This window comes from Aythya ferina (assembly GCF_964211825.1).
Source record: "Aythya ferina genome assembly, chromosome: 7".
Taxonomy (NCBI): Eukaryota; Metazoa; Chordata; class Aves; order Anseriformes; family Anatidae; genus Aythya; species Aythya ferina.
The window spans coordinates 22,893,313-22,911,983 of NC_140302.1; the positions used below are offsets into that span (position 1 = coordinate 22,893,313).

The 18,671-nt window shown below is 36.6% G+C and overlaps 1 protein-coding gene across 4 annotated transcripts in view; it reads right to left on the reverse strand.

The window, feature by feature from the left end:
- ADGRA1 (adhesion G protein-coupled receptor A1) overlaps nucleotides 1-17,808 on the reverse strand; it is a 284,313-nt gene extending 266,505 nt beyond the window's left edge. For 2 of the 4 annotated variants that reach the window (XM_084525899.1, XM_084525898.1), the window contains exon 1: nucleotides 10,604-10,887. In XM_084525899.1, the coding sequence (XP_084382025.1) occupies nucleotides 10,604-10,833 (230 nt within the window). In that variant the 5' untranslated portion in view covers nucleotides 10,834-10,887. Of the gene's footprint in view, nucleotides 1-10,414; nucleotides 10,574-10,603; nucleotides 10,888-17,764 lie in introns of those variants that run through there. The other 2 variants (XM_084525901.1, XM_084525900.1) reach the window with 2 other exon arrangements.
- Nucleotides 17,809-18,671: the final 863 nt, after the last annotated feature.

Consider the following 18,671-nt stretch of genomic DNA (forward strand, 5'->3'; position numbering starts at 1 on the left):
TGCAAATCTCATTTTTTATTTTTCTGATTAAACTAAAGGCATTATCTCTAGAATATCTGCTATAGCTTCATGAGGATTGGCAAGGATAAATGTGGCATGTAAGTGTTTATTTTACACAAGCAGCAATTGGCATTCATTTAATACATACTTTAAATCATACTAATAAATAAAATAAATACCAAACATCTATGACTAAGGTCACACCATTTCCTGATATTTATATCTCAAATCATAGAATCATTAAGGTTGGAAAAGACCTCCAAGATCATCTGGTCCAACTGTCTCCCTGCCACCAATATCACCCACTAAACCATGTCCCTAAGTACCACATCCAACCTTTCCTTAAACACTGCCAGGAACAGTGACTCCAACACTTCCCTGGGCAACCTGTTTCAATGTTATCTACTTTTTCTGAGAAAAAAATTCTCCTAATTTCCAACCTGAAATGTTGTAGTCCTCCACTCTTCCTCAGATATACCAAAACAGGTCCTCAAATCCTAAAAACTTAATGTGACACTATTAACGTCTGTAACTAAAGAAATCAGAAGAAAACAAAGTAAATCATGACCACATGAATGAATGAATGAATAAATAAATAAATAGATAGATAAATAACGCTTACACATGGCTTACAAGCTGCACTGGATAGACTTAGGTTCTTACCCAAAGTTAAACGCACCATTAAATCAATAAATTAATAAATGTACGGAACTTCCCTCTGGAAGATTCCTGTATGATATAACCAATGGAAAGTGCAGATTAACTTTCCAAGAGCTTATTGTTATACAGAATACAGAGAAATATATATAAATATATAGAAATGTAGAATACAGAGGGGAAAACTGCAGAAATTATTCTTGCATGCACCAGTAGTTTAACAGGTACCTGAATATGTGGTGTTGTAACGCCCACAGATTGACTTTATTTTCTAAGCACTATGTAATCCAATTCTGTTAGCAATCACTGTATCATATTTTGAAGAATTACTCAAAGCATAATATGACAAAACTCTACCCCTTCCCATCTACATATAATTACCTTGCTATAGATGAGGGAATATATCTCATCAGGGTCTCTTGTAATAAATAAATCTAATGATGAGAGGTTGGTACATACAATTCACAAAATGTGTGCATAACATGAAAATAAGTCTTATAATGATGACACTCATTGCTGATAGAATAGCATGTACTGTTTTATTGCAATGGAAAGCATGTTTCTTTTGTATGACTTACTTAACAGAGCAATGCTAGTCAGAGACCAGGACCAGCAATGTAACTTGCAGGAACAACCACATGTTACTGAGCAATGAAAGCTTGTTCTTTTTGACCATGTTACCTTTCCCACATCCCATTTGTAACGTGGATGGGAAATCACAGCTTTTGCAAAATTAGTATAGATTTGTCAGCTATTGTTGAGAACAGTTCATTAACTTGATCTAATTTAAGATGGAGCTATATAATAAACTTACATTGTGAATAATGCTAGGCATATCACAGGAGAAAGGAATGCTGTCCCTTAAGCTTAGATTTGCCTACACATTGAAAAGTTTAGTTTTTTGGCTCAAGAACTGCAACAAGACTAATAGCACATGTCAAAAATTCATCTTTATCACTGCAATTACTTGTGTTATATACATTTCACAGTTTTGGAAGGATGGTTGCAATATTGTTTGAATGTTGTCAGAAAGGGTAGAGAAAACTAGAAATTACACTTTTCCTCTTCCCTCCTGAACATTACACAATCCTGGGGATGTAAAACAAACCTGGCCATCATGACTTTTCGTTCCTACCATCAGTAGTGGATCAGTGTAAAATCACTGCTTGACACAAGAACATTCAGACTTCTCTATGCTGCTCGCTGCAGTTCTGATGATAAACTCTTTAAGGAGGCAGAACTAAACATTTTTCTTTTTTGAAAGTTGTGTAATAGGATCAACTCCATCTGCCTGGCACCAATTCCAGGCACTGCTGAACTCCAGGACTTAAGTCAGATCCCTCTGAGGACCAATATCCTCACTCATTTCAGTTTCACTCAGCAAGTTCAGAAGAAAAGAATAAAATGAGTCGAGGGCCAAAGATGATGAGGGAAGATGTAATGGAGGAGTTTAGGAGAAACTGGAAAGTCATGAAAGACTAGAGAAGTGTCTGAGACTGTGAGCTGGAAGCAGCAGCACACACCAGTGAAAGTGCAGAAGCTGGCAGAGAAATGGATACACATGGGAAAGTAAGAACGAAGCACGTCAGAGGACCAAGACCAGAGCTGACCAAGAAGGAGGCAGATTTTTTTTTTTATTATCATTTAATTTTTGAGATGCATTTGTAGCAAGAGAAAGTTTGTGGTACACGTGAGGCTTGAACAAAAATAAGATACAGGTAAGAAAGAAAATGGGGAGAAATATCAACATAAGAGCAGTAATAATAAAAGTAAAGTGCAGAATTACAAGGCTCTGAAACTAGTAGCAGATGGCTCCACACACAGAGGATGACCCATGGAAGACAAAGAGAATTAAGCATTTTCCTTAGCATGCCATACTACCCTGATAGAATACATGTTAACAAGGAAATACACTGATACTTAGGAGTGCTGGTAAATTTGATTCCTCAAAATTGGTAATGTCTGTTGTGGTTTTTTTTTTTGTTTGTTTGTTTAAATGTTAGTAAGTTTCCTGTTGTGCCAGGTTGTTAGCACATTCCTTTAGAGGAAGCTTTCCTAACATTTCAATATGCATCCTCTTAAATATCTGTTAAAGTCACTGTACTGAGAAAGTTCTGAACAAACAGATTATGCTTTTCTTCCACCCCTCCACTCTCACAGAAATTGATACCACGCATGATAATTTGAAATGCAGATATCCAAGTAACAGTTGCCAGGGAACTAATAATATATTGCAAAGTAAAGTGTTCAATTCTTTTCTTAAATTAATGTTTTTCTCCAAATTTTCCGGGCCTGATCTGATTACTACTGCTTTTAACTTTATTTTCCATTCTAAGATTTAGTTCTTTCTTTTCTCAAATTACAGTACACTTAAACCTTTACTGTCCCAGTGTATACTTTTATCTATAAAACATGCACTAATGCACTCTCTGGGATAATCTATGCCATAACATAAAAAGAAGGACTTTATGAGGAGACATCATCTTGATTGTTATTAGAAGGAAGAAATCACAGTAATTCTTCAATAAACTAGGAAAATCAAAATTGTACATAATTTGGAATTTGAAGGCCTTGACTGATCAGGTTACTCAAAACCATAATGATACCTTAATAACACAGAAAATTGTTTAACCTTAATTTTGTGTTCTACAAAGTCTACAGTATACACACTGAAAACGTATGCCAGTGCCCTTATACCTTCATAAGTTTTGATGAATAGTCGTTTCAAAAGACAGCCATTTACAAAAGGACCTAAACCTTAAAATACAAGTGTAGAAGAATTTGCTTACTTATGCATAGCTATCAGCAAATTTGAATTCTATATGATCTAGGAATAAATCTCAGGTTTTTGCACAGATTTATAGGTCTATGAATGTAAATAGCCATAAACCACTGTGTATTTACTTTATTGGCAGAACAGTTTATACATTTGACATAGTGCTGTTGAGATAAGATTATATCCAACTAAAAACAGAAAAGAAACTATCAACAAGGCTGTAAGACTATAATAAAAAATGCAAAAGCAGAGTTTTTGTAATGACTAAATATACCTTCAGAGTACTCTCAAATCAGTCCCAGACATGAAAACACAGTTGGAAATGATTTTAAAAGAAGGGTGAAGAATGGCATGTTGCCACAAAAATAAACCAAGCCTGAACTTTTTCTGTGTTACACAATTTACAAAGTAAATGGAAAATATATTATTTTAAATGTAATATTTTTTGCCAATTGAGATTTGGGAAGTCTAGAATCAGACAATAAATTTGTGATTGATCAGCATTAATCACCGCCGATTAGAGAAACACACACCCAACCTTTTCCTCCTTTTGTACACATTTGAAGCTGTGATGGTTTTCTACATCCTATCAGGAAGATGGAAAAGGAGGAAGCTTAGAAATCAATAGGCAGTTTTTCCTCAAAATCAGAAAAGCACAAATAGAGATTTCTGAAAACACGCACAGATGTTATTAAAGTAGAGAAATTCAAGCTGACAGAAACTTCTGACTTTCATGTACATGAAGGAAGTGTGTAAGCTTCATGTGTGTGTGTATGCATGCACACATAGACACAGGTATATGTTTCCTACTGGATATTACAGCCAAATTCCTATCTCATTGAAGACACTCTGCTCTTTAACTTCCAGATGATATCAGCTCTCTATTATAAAAACAGGACAAAAGACAGTAGCAAGGAAAGCAGGAGTGGATTACGTGGAGTATGGCTGAATACAACAGCTGCAAAATTTGTTATGACAGAAGGCCCCAAGTAAGGGGCCTATGTTACTCTGGCTACTTCTGCCCAGAAAGCTGCTGGGTCTGTATTGAAGGCAAAGAAAAAAATGGACTTCTAGAGTCACAGGTGTGTTAACCAGACCCTTTTGTTGTATAGCATCAAACAGTCAAAAAAAAAAAAAAAAAAAAAAAAAAAGTGATTTTAAACCTCTGAAAGATGCAGAAAAAGGAGAATGTATATAAATATGAAACACTGTAAGCTTCATTTTAATAACATTTTTCAGACCCTTTCCTTCTGGCTATAAAGAGCTGTTTTAAGAGCTTTTTCGCCTTCTTCACCTCTCTCCCTACCACATCCCTCCCACATCTTTGCTTCACCTCACCTAACCTCTTATGATGCTGCCAGGGTATTTGGTAGTGGACAAGGAAAGAAAAATATATTTTAAGGAAATATTTCAGTATGTCTTCCTTAAAATAAAAATAACAAAAATTGCTACATTCTCAAATTTAAAGAACAGTCCATTTTAAGGGCCGACCCTTGGTCTCAAAGGGCAGCAGCTTGCACAACTTTGTATAGTGGGAAATTCCACATACTCATATCATCTTCTCCCTGGCCACTGCAAGATGATAATACCTATGGTTCAGAAACAAATTTCTGTTGCACGTATATCTTCTAATCATTAAAACTAAATAGTTATTTAATGACTATCAGGATTACCTAAAAAAAAAAAAAAAAAAAAAAAAAAAGGCAGTATCTTATACTAAAGCTCTTCCTGCTTATGGCAAACAAGCTCAACAAGCTCAGTAGATAACCAACTGACAAATTCTATGATATCATAAAACCCCAACTTCATTTAGGACTTCTTAATAGGTATCAGATATACATATATGATAAAATTTCTTTCCACGTGTATTACTATCTTCCTGTTTATCTCATTGGTTTACTTTTATCTCTGGAATTAAACTCAGTGTAAGATACTGCAAATTCCCTAGTATGCAGGAAGGACTTGGTTTCTATGAAATTAATGAAACATTTGATACAGTGAAACAACTTTACCTGTTTCCAAAAATTCTCACCTCACTCTCTTCCACAAACTGCTTTCATCAGAGAAAATTACCTTGAGAACTTAAAAACACAAGGACACATGGCTTTTTTTTTTAATTTATGACATTTGCAGATTAATAAATAGGGAAAGAAACTTTAGCATGATTAATATAACTTTAAAAAGTTAATGTAATAACTGTTAAATAAGTTTTTATGGTATTTTGGAGATTATTTGTAAAGTTTTATTAAAAGAATCTTTTCGTGCTCCTCTCATGTTAAAATCTCCATTAATGCCAATGGATCAGTTTCATCAACAGGAAATCATAATTTGGTCAGAGTACTGCACAGTATTGACACACAAACAAGAGAATTCAGGTGTACCCACCCTCTTATCAGAAATAACATGAAGAAAAATATCTTCGGTTATGGTATTTTCTGGCCACCCTAGCCAAATACCTTGAAATATCAAGGGAATTCAGACTTCTGTCTAAAAACTTTTCTCTACTGTTTTTCACTTCTCTTTGTTTTGCCTTCCCCTACCATTTCTCTCAGCTCTTCCAAGTCTTCTGTGTCAGTTTGCTTTATGACAGGGATGTCTTTCACAAACTGCAAACTGCTTTTTTTATTTTTATTTTTATTTTTTTTAAGAGCTTTTGGAGAAAGCATGTATAAATATGTATACATACATCAATAATGGAGCAGGAAACCTGGTTTTTATTCCTTTTTTTTTTTTTTTCCTGCCACTTTGAGTGAACACAGGAAGCTAAGGTGAAAATGTCTGTGAAAATCTTTACAATGAGAAATATCCTACAGTTTTTAAGAACCCAAATACTTAGAAATCAGGAACACTACATGAAACCTCATACTAATAAAGAAAAAAAAAAAAAAAAAAGTGAGATTTAAGATGTGGAGATAAAGCTACTGAATAATATTTTTTTGTTCATCCTTACCTCAATTCTTGCTTTGTTTGTTTTGGCTAGCTCGTTGTCTAAACTCTTTGGGACATTAAAAAAAAAAAAAAAAAAGGCATATTTTTTACAGTTACATGCTTATATAAATATAAAAAATATAAAATTATATGCTTATAAATCATATTGATATATGCTAAACTGAACTAATATTGAACTGTAAAAGGCAAGACTGGACATGAAAAATATACAGTAATATAATAAATTAGAATAAATGCCAGTAGATATGACATAAATGAATGTGACATAAAAGTAATTTGGGGGCAGAGGAAAGCAGGGAGAATGCTGCTTTCAGAAGACTGGGTAATATTTGTGAAGGGCTTTCAAGATGAAAACCTCTACGTACATTTTATGACTATGGATTTCCACTGGAGTCATGTAGCCTCAGTCTCAAATTGATAATCTGAGGACTTTGAGACCACTTTTGATTCACAATCAAAATAAGTGCGTTGACATAAAAATAGGAAGATTCATATATGATGAGTTGCTATGACCATACACTGCTTTAAGTGTTCTTCGTTTCTACAATGATGTTTAAAACAACTTACCCAGGTGCATGCGTAGGCAAAATTTGTAAAAATAACACCTTCACATATGTTAACCTTCCTTTAGAATTAAGAGGGAGGACAAAAAAATAATGCTGCTATTATAATCTGACAACATTTATATCTAAGTATATTCTGTCCAGAGATGTAATGATCTGTGAATTTCTAAGAACTGGAATGATAAACTTCTTGACACCACTTAAGAGAAAAAAAAATATTAAAAAAAGCACAGATAGTAATTAACCTACAGACATACTGTCCAGTTTATGTGGAATAATTCAGAACAGAACCTAATTACTAATTCCTGAAATCTCAAATTGTAGGACTTCTTCTTTGTAAAAAGTGGCTAATCCATTTTTACTGTCTTATTCTGTATAACCCAAATTTCAGCAAGTCAGTCAAAAGTTTAACAACTAAAATTTCCATTAATGCAGAAGAGAAAAAACTTGCAAGTTATTTTTTTCTCTGTTGTTACACTTCAACAATCCAATCACACAATTTAAAATAATAATTTGTAAAGTATTGATTCAATATAAGAATTCCCATGTATTCAGCCATAAAATTTAGACTGAGAAAGCTGTATTATCATGAAGGGGTACGATTCTTCCTTGTCATGTCTACATGTCCATGCTTACTGAGAGTGATGTGGGGAGTGCTGCTTGCATAATTTCATGATTCAATAGCGGTACTCTCAATGGGAAAAAAAAAAAAATCCCTTCCTTCTCCCCCACCATGATACAAAAGGCACAGAAATTTATTTTGCAAATCAATAACGGCTAGAATTGCTTTCAACAAAATACATGCAAATACTTTGTGGAGCTACTGTTGCTTTTTTGTTTGTTTGTTTTTTTGATCCAGATCGAACACTTGAATCCCATCTCCAAAGTAAAATACTGAATAAAGACAGTAAAACAGTAACTCCAAAACTAGGTTCTTCACGTTGTGGTTGCTTTTTGTTGTTTTGTTTGTTTGTTTTTCTTTCTTTTAATATAAAATAAAGGGGATGGAAGAGTTCATATATCAGCTTATATTTTGATTTTATTTCTAGTGTCATACATAGTATTGGGAGCATTTGGACAGTACTGAATGGCTGCAGTATTCATCTGACTTCAAAGAAACTATAACATCATACACTGGAAATAATTGGTCCAAACCTGTCAAGAATAAGCATTTCTTCTGTGACTTCACACTAGCTTATGTTAAGTCAAATCATTGCCTACCAAATTCCAGAAGTACTTTCAGTAGCAATACTTTTAGTGCATACGTGCCATAGAGCCTGAATCGTCAAACTCAGCCAAGGTCCATGGTCAGTTAGTTGGAAAAAAAAAAAAATCATTAAACTAACAAATTGTAACTTCTTAAAATTTGCTGGTAAGCAACATTACCTAGCAAGTAAATAAAAAGTTACAGACCTAGAACTTCATCTCTTAATGGCTCAAGAGATGCAAAGGTACCCCCTCTGTCATCTTTGCAGAGCAATTAAGTTGGGCTTCAATCTTTCCTTCTGAAAGGAAATTGCACGTGAGAAACAGCATCCCTACATGAGAAATATGAATATGATTTAATCTGACAAAAAAAATCCCCAAAACTGTTCGTTACATTGTTTCATCAAATTGTAACTGCATCTGAACATGCGTTCCTTTATTCACCTCCATATTTCTTAATTTTTAAAGCAAGCCAAAAGGTTATGCTCCGTATGTTAAAACTCTCTTTCTCTCTGTGGGCCCATAAAACTGAATGAAAACAGGCAGTGTCTACTGCAATATTCACTTTTGTCTAATTCTTCATGCAGCTACAAAAACAAATGTACTAGCACTAGTGTTTGAGCTTTTTATCATTATTTTCTGCAGCTGGCCAAATCTCACAAGTGTAATTTAATTCATCAAAAACAGTTTCTCCTGGAAAATTTTTGACACATTCAATCAACTTGTCATCTGTATGTTCCAACTACTGAAAGTTATTACATCCCTAACTCAGATTTTAACATTTTTCCTTTTTACCTTCAAGATTTAGCAATAAATTTACCTTATGGGAAGGAAGGAAAGAAAAAAAAAAAACAAACAAACAAACAAAAAAAAACACAGTAAGAGAAAATGGATCAGTTTAGGTGATACATGGTACTGTATTTGTATTTATTTTCAACATAGTGAATATATACTTCTGTTGATCTTACGGTCAGCAGAATTTATCTACTGGTACTTACCTAGTCAAAGGAAAAGTTTCTTAAAAAAAAAAAAAAATCTGAATAAAACTCTGTAAATCAATGTTTAAGAACAATAGCCTTTGAAGATATGCTGAGTTTAAGAGTTCCTACAGAACTTTAACAAATGGAAAAAAAAAAATAGTTTGTGTCTGTCCAAGAAGTTGACATTTTATACCCTTTTGGGAGGCAAAAACTATATAGCCAGTTATATAAATTACAAAAGTACCAGCAAATTTACCACCTAGGTTAAGAGTTATACTAATGTAATAAAATCATTCTAAAACAGTCTATTAAAATTTATCAGGAAGTGTAGTTATTATATCTTGTATATTAACAAGTAAGACCTTCCCAGATGAATAATCAGCATACAGCTAATCAGCATCAAGTCACTCAACTGTTATAGCTGAAACTGAACTGAAGCATACGCAGCACATCTGTACATTTACAAGCACGAGCTCCACAGATGTTATAAATTACTATCTTTACCAGTTGTCTCCTAAAAGTGTTGACTTAAAGAAAATGCAGTGAACAGTAGAGATGTTCACAGCAGGAATTGTCAACAGAACTAAATTCAGCAGTAAAAGATCTGTTGAATATGTGCATGATCTAAAGGGTAAATGTCACAGAGCTATTACTGCTTGGGTCCATTATAGGGACATTACTTTCACCTATGACTGGTGATACAAATTCTACTAGTTGACTAAACATATATATCATTTATTCAAGTTTACCTATGTGCAACAGGCAACAAAACATCTTAACCTATTTCCAAAACACATGGAGAGAAAAAAAAAAAAGAAAAGAAAAAAAAAAAGAAAAAAAAAAAAAGAGAGAATTCAAACTCCAAAGCGCTAGTCATTTTTAGCAAAGTCAGAACAGTATTGGAGATTTAGTCTTTTCAAATAGTTGGACAAAAACTCTTATTAAAAAAGGAGACGTCAAATTCCAAACTTTATTTAGAGGAGAGAAGGGGGAATACCAGTTAATGACACACAACTCCAGCAGGCAGTTCGTCATTATCGCTACCATTCATTGCCCGGACAGTTTGCGCCCATCCCGTAGCCAGCAGAAAGGTGCACCAGTGAGCTCCATCAGTTCAGCTAGCACTGAATTTTTCCAAACCACCACACAGAGCAGCATGCAATTTACATCAGGGTAAGCCCAGCTTTCCCAGCTCGACCAAAAGGCCAGCAAGAGTTTCCAAACTGAGGAAGAAGAAGAAAAAAAAAAAAAAAAAAAGAAAAAAAAAAAAAAAGCTCACGTACTTTTTAAAAGCCGGCCCAGGGTTATATTATAATCCGCTGGGAGCGGCTTTCCCGGCTCCTGCGGCAGCGCTTGGGCACGGCCGCGCCACGGGGTCCCCCCCGATCCCCAAGGATGCGCGCCGGCTCCCCAGAGCCCCGCGCCCCTTCCTCCGGGGCGCTCCCGCGGGGGGTACTGGGGGCCGTACTCACAGGGACACGGTGCGGTTGGGCAGCACGGCGGGCTGCAAAGTTTCCACCAAGTCGCCTCCGCTGCAGACCACTTTGATGCGGAGCGCCGGGCGGCCGGGCCCCTTGGCTCTCTCGGCAGCGCAGAGGCAGCGGTCCACGATGAGGTCAGGGCAGTTCCTGCTGCCCCCGCAGAGCCCCCCCAGCACGGCGGCCAGCAGGCAGAGGCAGAGGCGGCGGCAGAGCCCCCGCATGCTGAGCCAGCGAGCGAACCGCCAGCAGCCGCGCCGCGCATGGCACGCTCCCCTCCGCGCCGCTCCGCGCTCCAGCCACGCTCCCCTCCACGCCTCCTGCGCCCACCCCGCCCCGCCTCGCCGCGCCTCTCCGCTCCGAGGGACCCCCCCTTCCTCCTCCTCCGAGGAGCCGCCGTTCCTTTCCTGCCGCAGCCCGTGTAGCCGCGGCGCTGGGCGGACCCCGCGGACTCCCCCCCGGCGGCCGGAGCCGCCCCCGCGCCCCGCAGCGGGTGACCGGCAAGAACCCCAAGGAAGGGGGCAGATGATCCGGGTGCGGGCTACACCCAGGGCAGGCACCAGTTGGGACGTCGGGAGGTGAAGAAATTACGGGGAGGGGTTGGGATGCTGGTGTTGGAAATACCCGGTTTTGCCTGCACGGCCCTTTAGCATCGTGTGCGCAAAGCGGGGCTCATACCTATATTGGTGGGAAAGGAATGTCAGGCTGTGGACAAAGGTCAGCACAGACCAAGAGGCAACACAGGGCTCCAGCCACCTCCATCGAGGTGGCTCCACACAGTTATCCCAGGTCAAACATCTCGGATAACGCTGTGGGCACCACCTACAGCAGCAGTGTGATCGGTGGTCAAGAGTTGATCTGCCATCCAGGTCAATGAGCAGCTTGATTTTCTGCTTGGATTTGTGGGTTTATGGTACTCCATGGCTTTGGAGATTCTGATGGTATTTTACATCATACAGACAGTAATTCTTAGTGTGGATGTTTACTATCAACTGGTAGCTACCCTGTTTTTTGGTTGTTTGTTTCTGAAAGTGAACAAAAAATCCAATTTGTAGCAAGCACTTCCATTTTTAATGGGCTTTTACAGCAGGAGCATGTTCCCTGCCTTGTCTTGCTCAAGGGGGACTCACAACGCACATTTTCATTGCAGGATCTAGGCCAAAGTCCACCACGGCTGTAAAGCTGTTTTAAGAAGTTACTAGTTTTTAAAACAATATTATACTATAGTCCCTAAGGGGAGATTTGTCTTGCCCATTTACAATGCCTCTTATTGCTGTGTTTTAATACCTAATTGGAGCCTTTAGGCGCTAAGTTTATTAATAAGTGATAGAAGGATTAGTGCTCTTGTGAAATTCCAGGAACATTCTCAGGAACAATCTTTTCTGTACAGTTGTTGATTTAAAAAATCATTAATATTACAACTTCTGCTCTTTTATTTTTAAAAGCAAAGTTGTGTAAGGCTTACTGACAGACTGCAAAATGGATGGTGTTATGTGAGACCACTCAGCATTATAACAGTTACATGCTGTTCTTCCTTATGATAAAGAAAACCTATATAGCATTTCAATTTGCAAATACTTTTTTCAGCTTTCAAATATTCTCTCACCTATTCTCTCCACTTGTGAAAGCACAAGTGGAGAATACCTATTTATGGAAACATAGCATGAATTTCATTTGGTGTTAACCTTACTAAGGAGTGGAAATTTGCAGTCAAACTCAGTCCTAAACACATACTAGCAGAGTTTTAACATTTTTTCTAGATCACTGATCCTGAAAGTTCTTAAAGAATATTGTTTTATTAAAGCACAAGAAGAGTTGTGGAAGCCATCTATCAAATCGTACAGCAAAAATGGAAAAGGAGCTATTATTCCCAACATTAGAAATGAAAATTAAGGGAGAATTTACTCTTCACTTCCCCATTCATCTCACATTTCCTTTCTTTTTTGATTTACTACAAATAAAGAAACAGCTATCGACCCCTTCCTTCATTGTTGTTTTTAAATATGAAAAAGTAACTTTTGTATGATTTACAAACACAGATTATGTTCCTGCCCTGAGACCTCACAGTTTAAACAGAGGTCTGGTTGAAAAAAAAGAGTCCTGGGTACCTAAACAGCTCACTACTGCTTCAGGTGGCACCAGCCAGCACAGCAGAACTTTCAGTGTTGGTAGCATTGAGCCAGTCTGTCAGACTTTGGAAGATGAAATTTCAGCTCTCTCATGATATGCAAACAACTGAATTTTCAGTTTCTTGGAAAAGTAGGATAATCCCAAGTTCCCTTGTTAGAGAGGAAGAAAAAGGGCTGTGGCACCACAGTTTTAAAAGCAGCCAACATTGCTCTTTTTGGGTTCCAAAACTGCAAATTTTAGACAAATAGATTTTGCCTACAGCTTGGGTGCCTGTGGTGGCTCACACAGTAGATAGCATACTGTGTGAGCTCTTTAGATGGATTTTGGTATGTGCAAAATCAGAATTCTGAGTTTATAACGTATATTAAAGTCAAAGACACTTGAAGAAGTCAGATGTCTGTGCAGTTAAATAAGAACTGAGTTAAATATCTGCAGTTAAATAAGAACTGCAGATTGCAATTGACTTTGTGCCTCTCAATTTCTCTGAAATATTTTTAGATCTATCCCAAGATTATCACACATGGGTACAACCAGAATGTGGTATGTGCTGGTCTCCTTCTGCTCACACAACCAAGAAAATTTGTGAAATGGTTGGAGTAGAAGAAGGCCAAGTCCTGCTCAGATAACTTCCTGGAAGACAAAAACATGGCTGGACATTTTCTTGAAACATGGCATTTCATAATTTTAATAATTTCTTTACAGTTAAACTCTTGCTTTTGTTGTTTGATTCCATAATGGAACTGAAGGATAAATTTTCTTGGACCGGGAAAGAAAGAAAATTACTTTTTTGTGTGTGTGTGTGTGTGCACGCACATCAAAAGTATTGAGGAGTTTCAGTAGGTGTGTTATTGTGTGCATACACTACATCCTTGCAGCAGTACTTGAGAGAGGAATTTTATCCCATGGCTGAATGTGTAAATGTTGGAAGGAATGTAAATAAATTTAGGAAGATAATCCTAAAATGGTATTAGCCTGAATTAAGATAAATGATATAAAAAGGAATCAGAGGTTAGAGATACGGGAGATGCATTGAACTTCAGGTTTACATTACATTTAGATCATGTTCTCAAGCACAAAGCAGCAGCAGCACCTGCTTAGCATCACAGGACATTACACAGCAATTAAGTAACAAGAATGTGTTATACAATAATAGGAAATATGGGGAAGCAGAATGTAAATAAGTCAATTTGAATTTTGTCAGGATTTCAAAATAGTATGTTAGTGTTGGAAGAGAGCCATGGAAACTTTAATAGCCACAAACCGTCAGGGCTTTTGTTTTATTTCTTATCCAGAAGTTGGCACTCTATCAACCCTTTAATTCCTTGAACATCAACCCTTTATTGACAGCAGTAAAACAAGGACTCACTCACCCCATTTCCTCCTGCACCCCAGTATTCTACCACCATTAATCCAGGAACAACTATCTCATGCTACACCACATCTACATGGCACCATGTAAGCCTTTAAGTCTGTAAGCCTTTACAATGAAATTATTTATTTAAAAAAAAACAAAAACAAAAAACAAAACAAAACAAAACAAAAAACCACTGGAAGAGATTTGGCCTAGAAAAAGGATAGGTAAAGTAACTGGGATAAAAATTATCCAGAGCATGTTTCCACTGGGACACTTGGAATTCTGTGAAAAGACATTATTTTAAAGGTGATAGAGGAAAAAATCCTAATGAATAAAAGCACACAGTACAGCATTCACATCGAAGAACCCAATGATTTTTTTTTTTTTTTTGCTTCACACAAGGTGAATTAAAATGTCAGTGTTAAAGGTGGGATTGTCTTTTTCCATGAGGTTCTGTCGTAGGACATTGGCAGTCTCAAAACAAAGATAATAAAACAATACAAGCAAATTTGTCCAGAATTGTTGCCAATCGTTAGAATTAATTGGATAAAACTGAGTGAGGAAACCGACTCTCGGTCCTGAACCTATTTAACAGATTGAATAATCTTTTAAGGAAATGCGGAAACTGAGTCATTCAGAGCTGCAGTAATCAGAGCAGTGAATAATGTGCCATAGGGAACAATGCTCTATTAGAAAGAATTGACAGAACAGGATTTCCATCTCTGCTATTCTGCATTAACACAATCAGAAACACCTCTCTATTAATTTAACATGAAGAAATGATAGTATAAGAAACCCTCAAGTATAATTGCATTGTTTTCCCTCCATTCATATTTTGTATCATATTAGTTATAAATATTCCAGTTATATCATATCTGGAAGCAAAATGTTTTCCAAAACTTCAGTCTTTGCAGGGTGGCAGCTTTCAGAAAAAAAAATGTATTAAAATTTTCGTTGAAATAAGTAGTGTAGAGACTTCCTGGAAAAATAATAATAATAATAATAAATATATATGGCTTTTATGAAGCAGAGTAGAGCCCAATGAACAATTCTGTTAGAAATTGAGAACGTAGCTGTGTAGTTATGCACAAATAATGATGAACTACCTGTGGAGAGTGGAATAATTATCACAAAACTAACAGTGAAATAAATAACTATTTGGAAGAAAATTAAACCACCACCCTACAGTGTAGGCTGTTTCTCAAAGCTGAGACAAGAATTTTGCAAGGAATACTCCAGAATTATTGCCAAACAATATATATACATGTATATAAAGTAAAAATAGAAATCATATCTGGAATGGGAATTTATATCAGTGTAAATTTCTAGTGATCACCCAATGCAACTCCAACTGTTACCAAATCCCTCAGCCACCACAGAGAACAGACTGAAATTGTTCCAAAATGACACTAAAGGTACATGTTTTTGAGCATTCTACCCTTCATCTCTTAATGCCACTTTATTTATTTGCACAATAGCAGAATAACAGAATCACAAAATCACAGAATTGTCTAGGTTGGAAGAGTCCTCAAGATCATTGAGTCCAACCTCTGACCTAAACAACATATAAGAAAAATATATATAACAACTCATGCACAGTCAGCCAGAGGAGAATAGGGATTTTAACATCGTACCTTCAGAGGCTTTGCATGGGGTTAGTCACAGAGCAGCGCAGTTAGACAGAGCAGCACTGCCACAGGCCCACACATTTGGTCCTGCAGAACACAAGGTTTTGGGAGAGCCATCCTCCTTCTCTCACACACAGTTTTAAGATGCGCTGTCAGGGTGTATTTTTGGATGTTGATGTACACATGCTAGTGCTTTGCAGGGTTGTTCATTCCTAAACACACAGGAGAATTCTGGCTGACTTACCAGCAGACTTTGTATCAGGAGAAAAGGGAGAGAAAAATCACAGGGGGAAAATAAATAAATAAATAAATAAAAACACAGATAAGACTGAAAACTCAGTCTTTTCCAGCTAGAGATCTATCTCAAGTTTTATTTTTCTGTATAACAGAAGAATAAAAATTCTCTGATTTCTCAGAGAAATTTCAGAGATTTCTCTGTCATCTCCCTGCATACAGAAAGTCAAATGAGCTCTTTCTACACCTTCCTGAGTTGCAAAGATCTCCTGATACCTTTCCCTTGTCCTCCTAGAGATAACCACTCAGGTGGTTCCTTCATTACAGAAGAGGCATAAAATGGTAAATGAATATTCTGAGGTCAGGAAGATAACAAAAATCATATACATAAATAACTAAAGAAATGATTATCTGTGTAGCCTCATTAATGGACTTTAAATATGCTTTATAGTATTTGATGTGATTTATATCAGAGGGAGCTCTGGACATCATTTGGGTCAAGTCCCCAGGCAAAAGAGCGCCAGCTTCAAAAGTACGTTTGGATGCTCAGGGTTTGTCCAGTGAGACTGTGAATCGCTCCATGGAAGGGGATTTCACAGCCTCTGGGCCCCACCACAGTATCTGGCTACCCATGCTACAAATATTTTCTTTTCTTTAGCTCTTAAAATAATTCCCCTTGCTGCAGATTGTATCAATTGCCTCTTTTTCTTTTGCTGTGCATGTCTAGGAAAAAAAAAAAAAAAAAGTTTCTGCCATGCTCTCTTTAATTACCCATCAGACAATTGAAGACAGCAACAAGAGCCTCCTGCTCTCTTCCATTCCCTGTGGACACCACAGCTCCCCAGCAATCTCACTGACCCTCAGATGAATTAAAGTGTTTCTTGTATGACTGTACCGTCTTGTAACAATGTGTCAATGGTGCAAAATAAAAGCAGTTATTACTCTCTTACTTCCCTTCCTAATCAACTTAATGGCAAGGCTATTCAGAACATTTCTGAGTTACTTGCCATAATGCATCCAGTGAAGTGAAATTGCATTATTAGCATAACCTTTATTTATTTCACTGTGTGGTGTTTTATTTGCTCATAACGGAAAAGGGGCATGCATAGGAAAATAATAATTTATAAACTGAGATGCAATGGTTAAAATTAGAATTTCATTATGCAATAAATGTTTAAAATAGATAATCAAATATTCTGTTGCCTGTTACATGCCTTGTCACTCAGTTATATGGTATCCCATCTGAACTCCAACAGTAGTTTTGTAGAGATTTTCCACTGTTGCTAACAACTTATTTGTTTCTAAATGGCCAAAAATCTGAAGATATAGGGAAAAAATGACAGATTAAATGAGAATTCTTTTACACACGAGCAGTTTTAAGAAATACGCTATACCATGTCTTGAACTAATTTTTTAGAGAGTTTAAATAGATTCATATTTTGTGGCCAAATTGAAAGTCCATTGATGAAGCCCTAACACGAAAAGCCAACAAATCCAATTACCACAAACAGCTGCAGAAGATTGTACTAATATCAATAATCCCTCAGTCTAACTAAAGTTTAACACTTTTCCATCTTTCTCTAAATTCCTTTTGTCAAAATAAATTTATGTCCCTGTTGCTTTACATGCAGAAAGCCATATCTATTATTTTCTGTCTGCATAGTCTCATTTTTATATTATTTCTCACTTCATGCCACTTGAAATTGCATCAGTCGCTATTACATACCATCATATTTGAGTCCTTTGGAGAGCTTACATTCTCCTCAAAACAGCTCTCTTCCTCAGTGCAAAGGTGGTTTTGAAACTTACCTTCTCTTTTATCAGGTGGATGTCATCCTCCCTCTATTTGTAATATCTTTTAGGTTTCTCAGTAATTCTTGAGTTTGTTTTTATACTTTGTTCATTCTTGGAGAACTGGAGTATTGCCTTGCTCTCCTCCTGCAAAAACACTGGGAATAAACTATCACCTCCACAGTAGTTCACTCCCCTGTTTAAGGGCTATTATGTTCTTTTATATCATTCATCTTGGTACTTTTAGAAAGGAAAACCTTTGGCATTAAATCAAAGTGTTGTGTAACTACAGTACTATGTACAGAAACAACAGCAAATGTCTGCAAGGGAAAAAAACACTTAAGTAAAATTACAGGCATGGAAAATAAAAAGCATATGTATTTACAAATCTTAATTGTTGTTAAGCGTAGCGTAGATGATTTGCAAAATATTACCACTTTTAAAGGATCCCGCCTATGCATGAATCTCATTATCACAAGATATCAGGACTGGATGCTGAGAATGTAGTTGTTGCATTGCAATTCTGAGAATCTAATATCCAAAAAGCCCACTGCAAAAACAATTTTAAACTGTTTAATCATCTGTGAATTAAAAAAAAAAAAAAAAAAAAAAAAAAAAAAAAGAAACAAACACCGTAAGTATACTACGGAATAGGAATAATATTCAGGAAAATATAACAACTGGAAAAGATCACTGAAATAATTCAGTTTTTGTGAAAGTCTGTCATACAGATATTAACTACTATCAGACACTGCACCTATTACAAAACAACCTGGTGAGGGCTGGTTTTTAAATGAAGACTTCTAACTCCCGACAATCACTAAACTCTTTATTTTCTTGTAAAATGTACTGTTTCCCCACTCTGTTTCCTAACGTGCTCTTTTAATATGCAAGTGCATTGGGAATAATGAATCACACTCCAGAA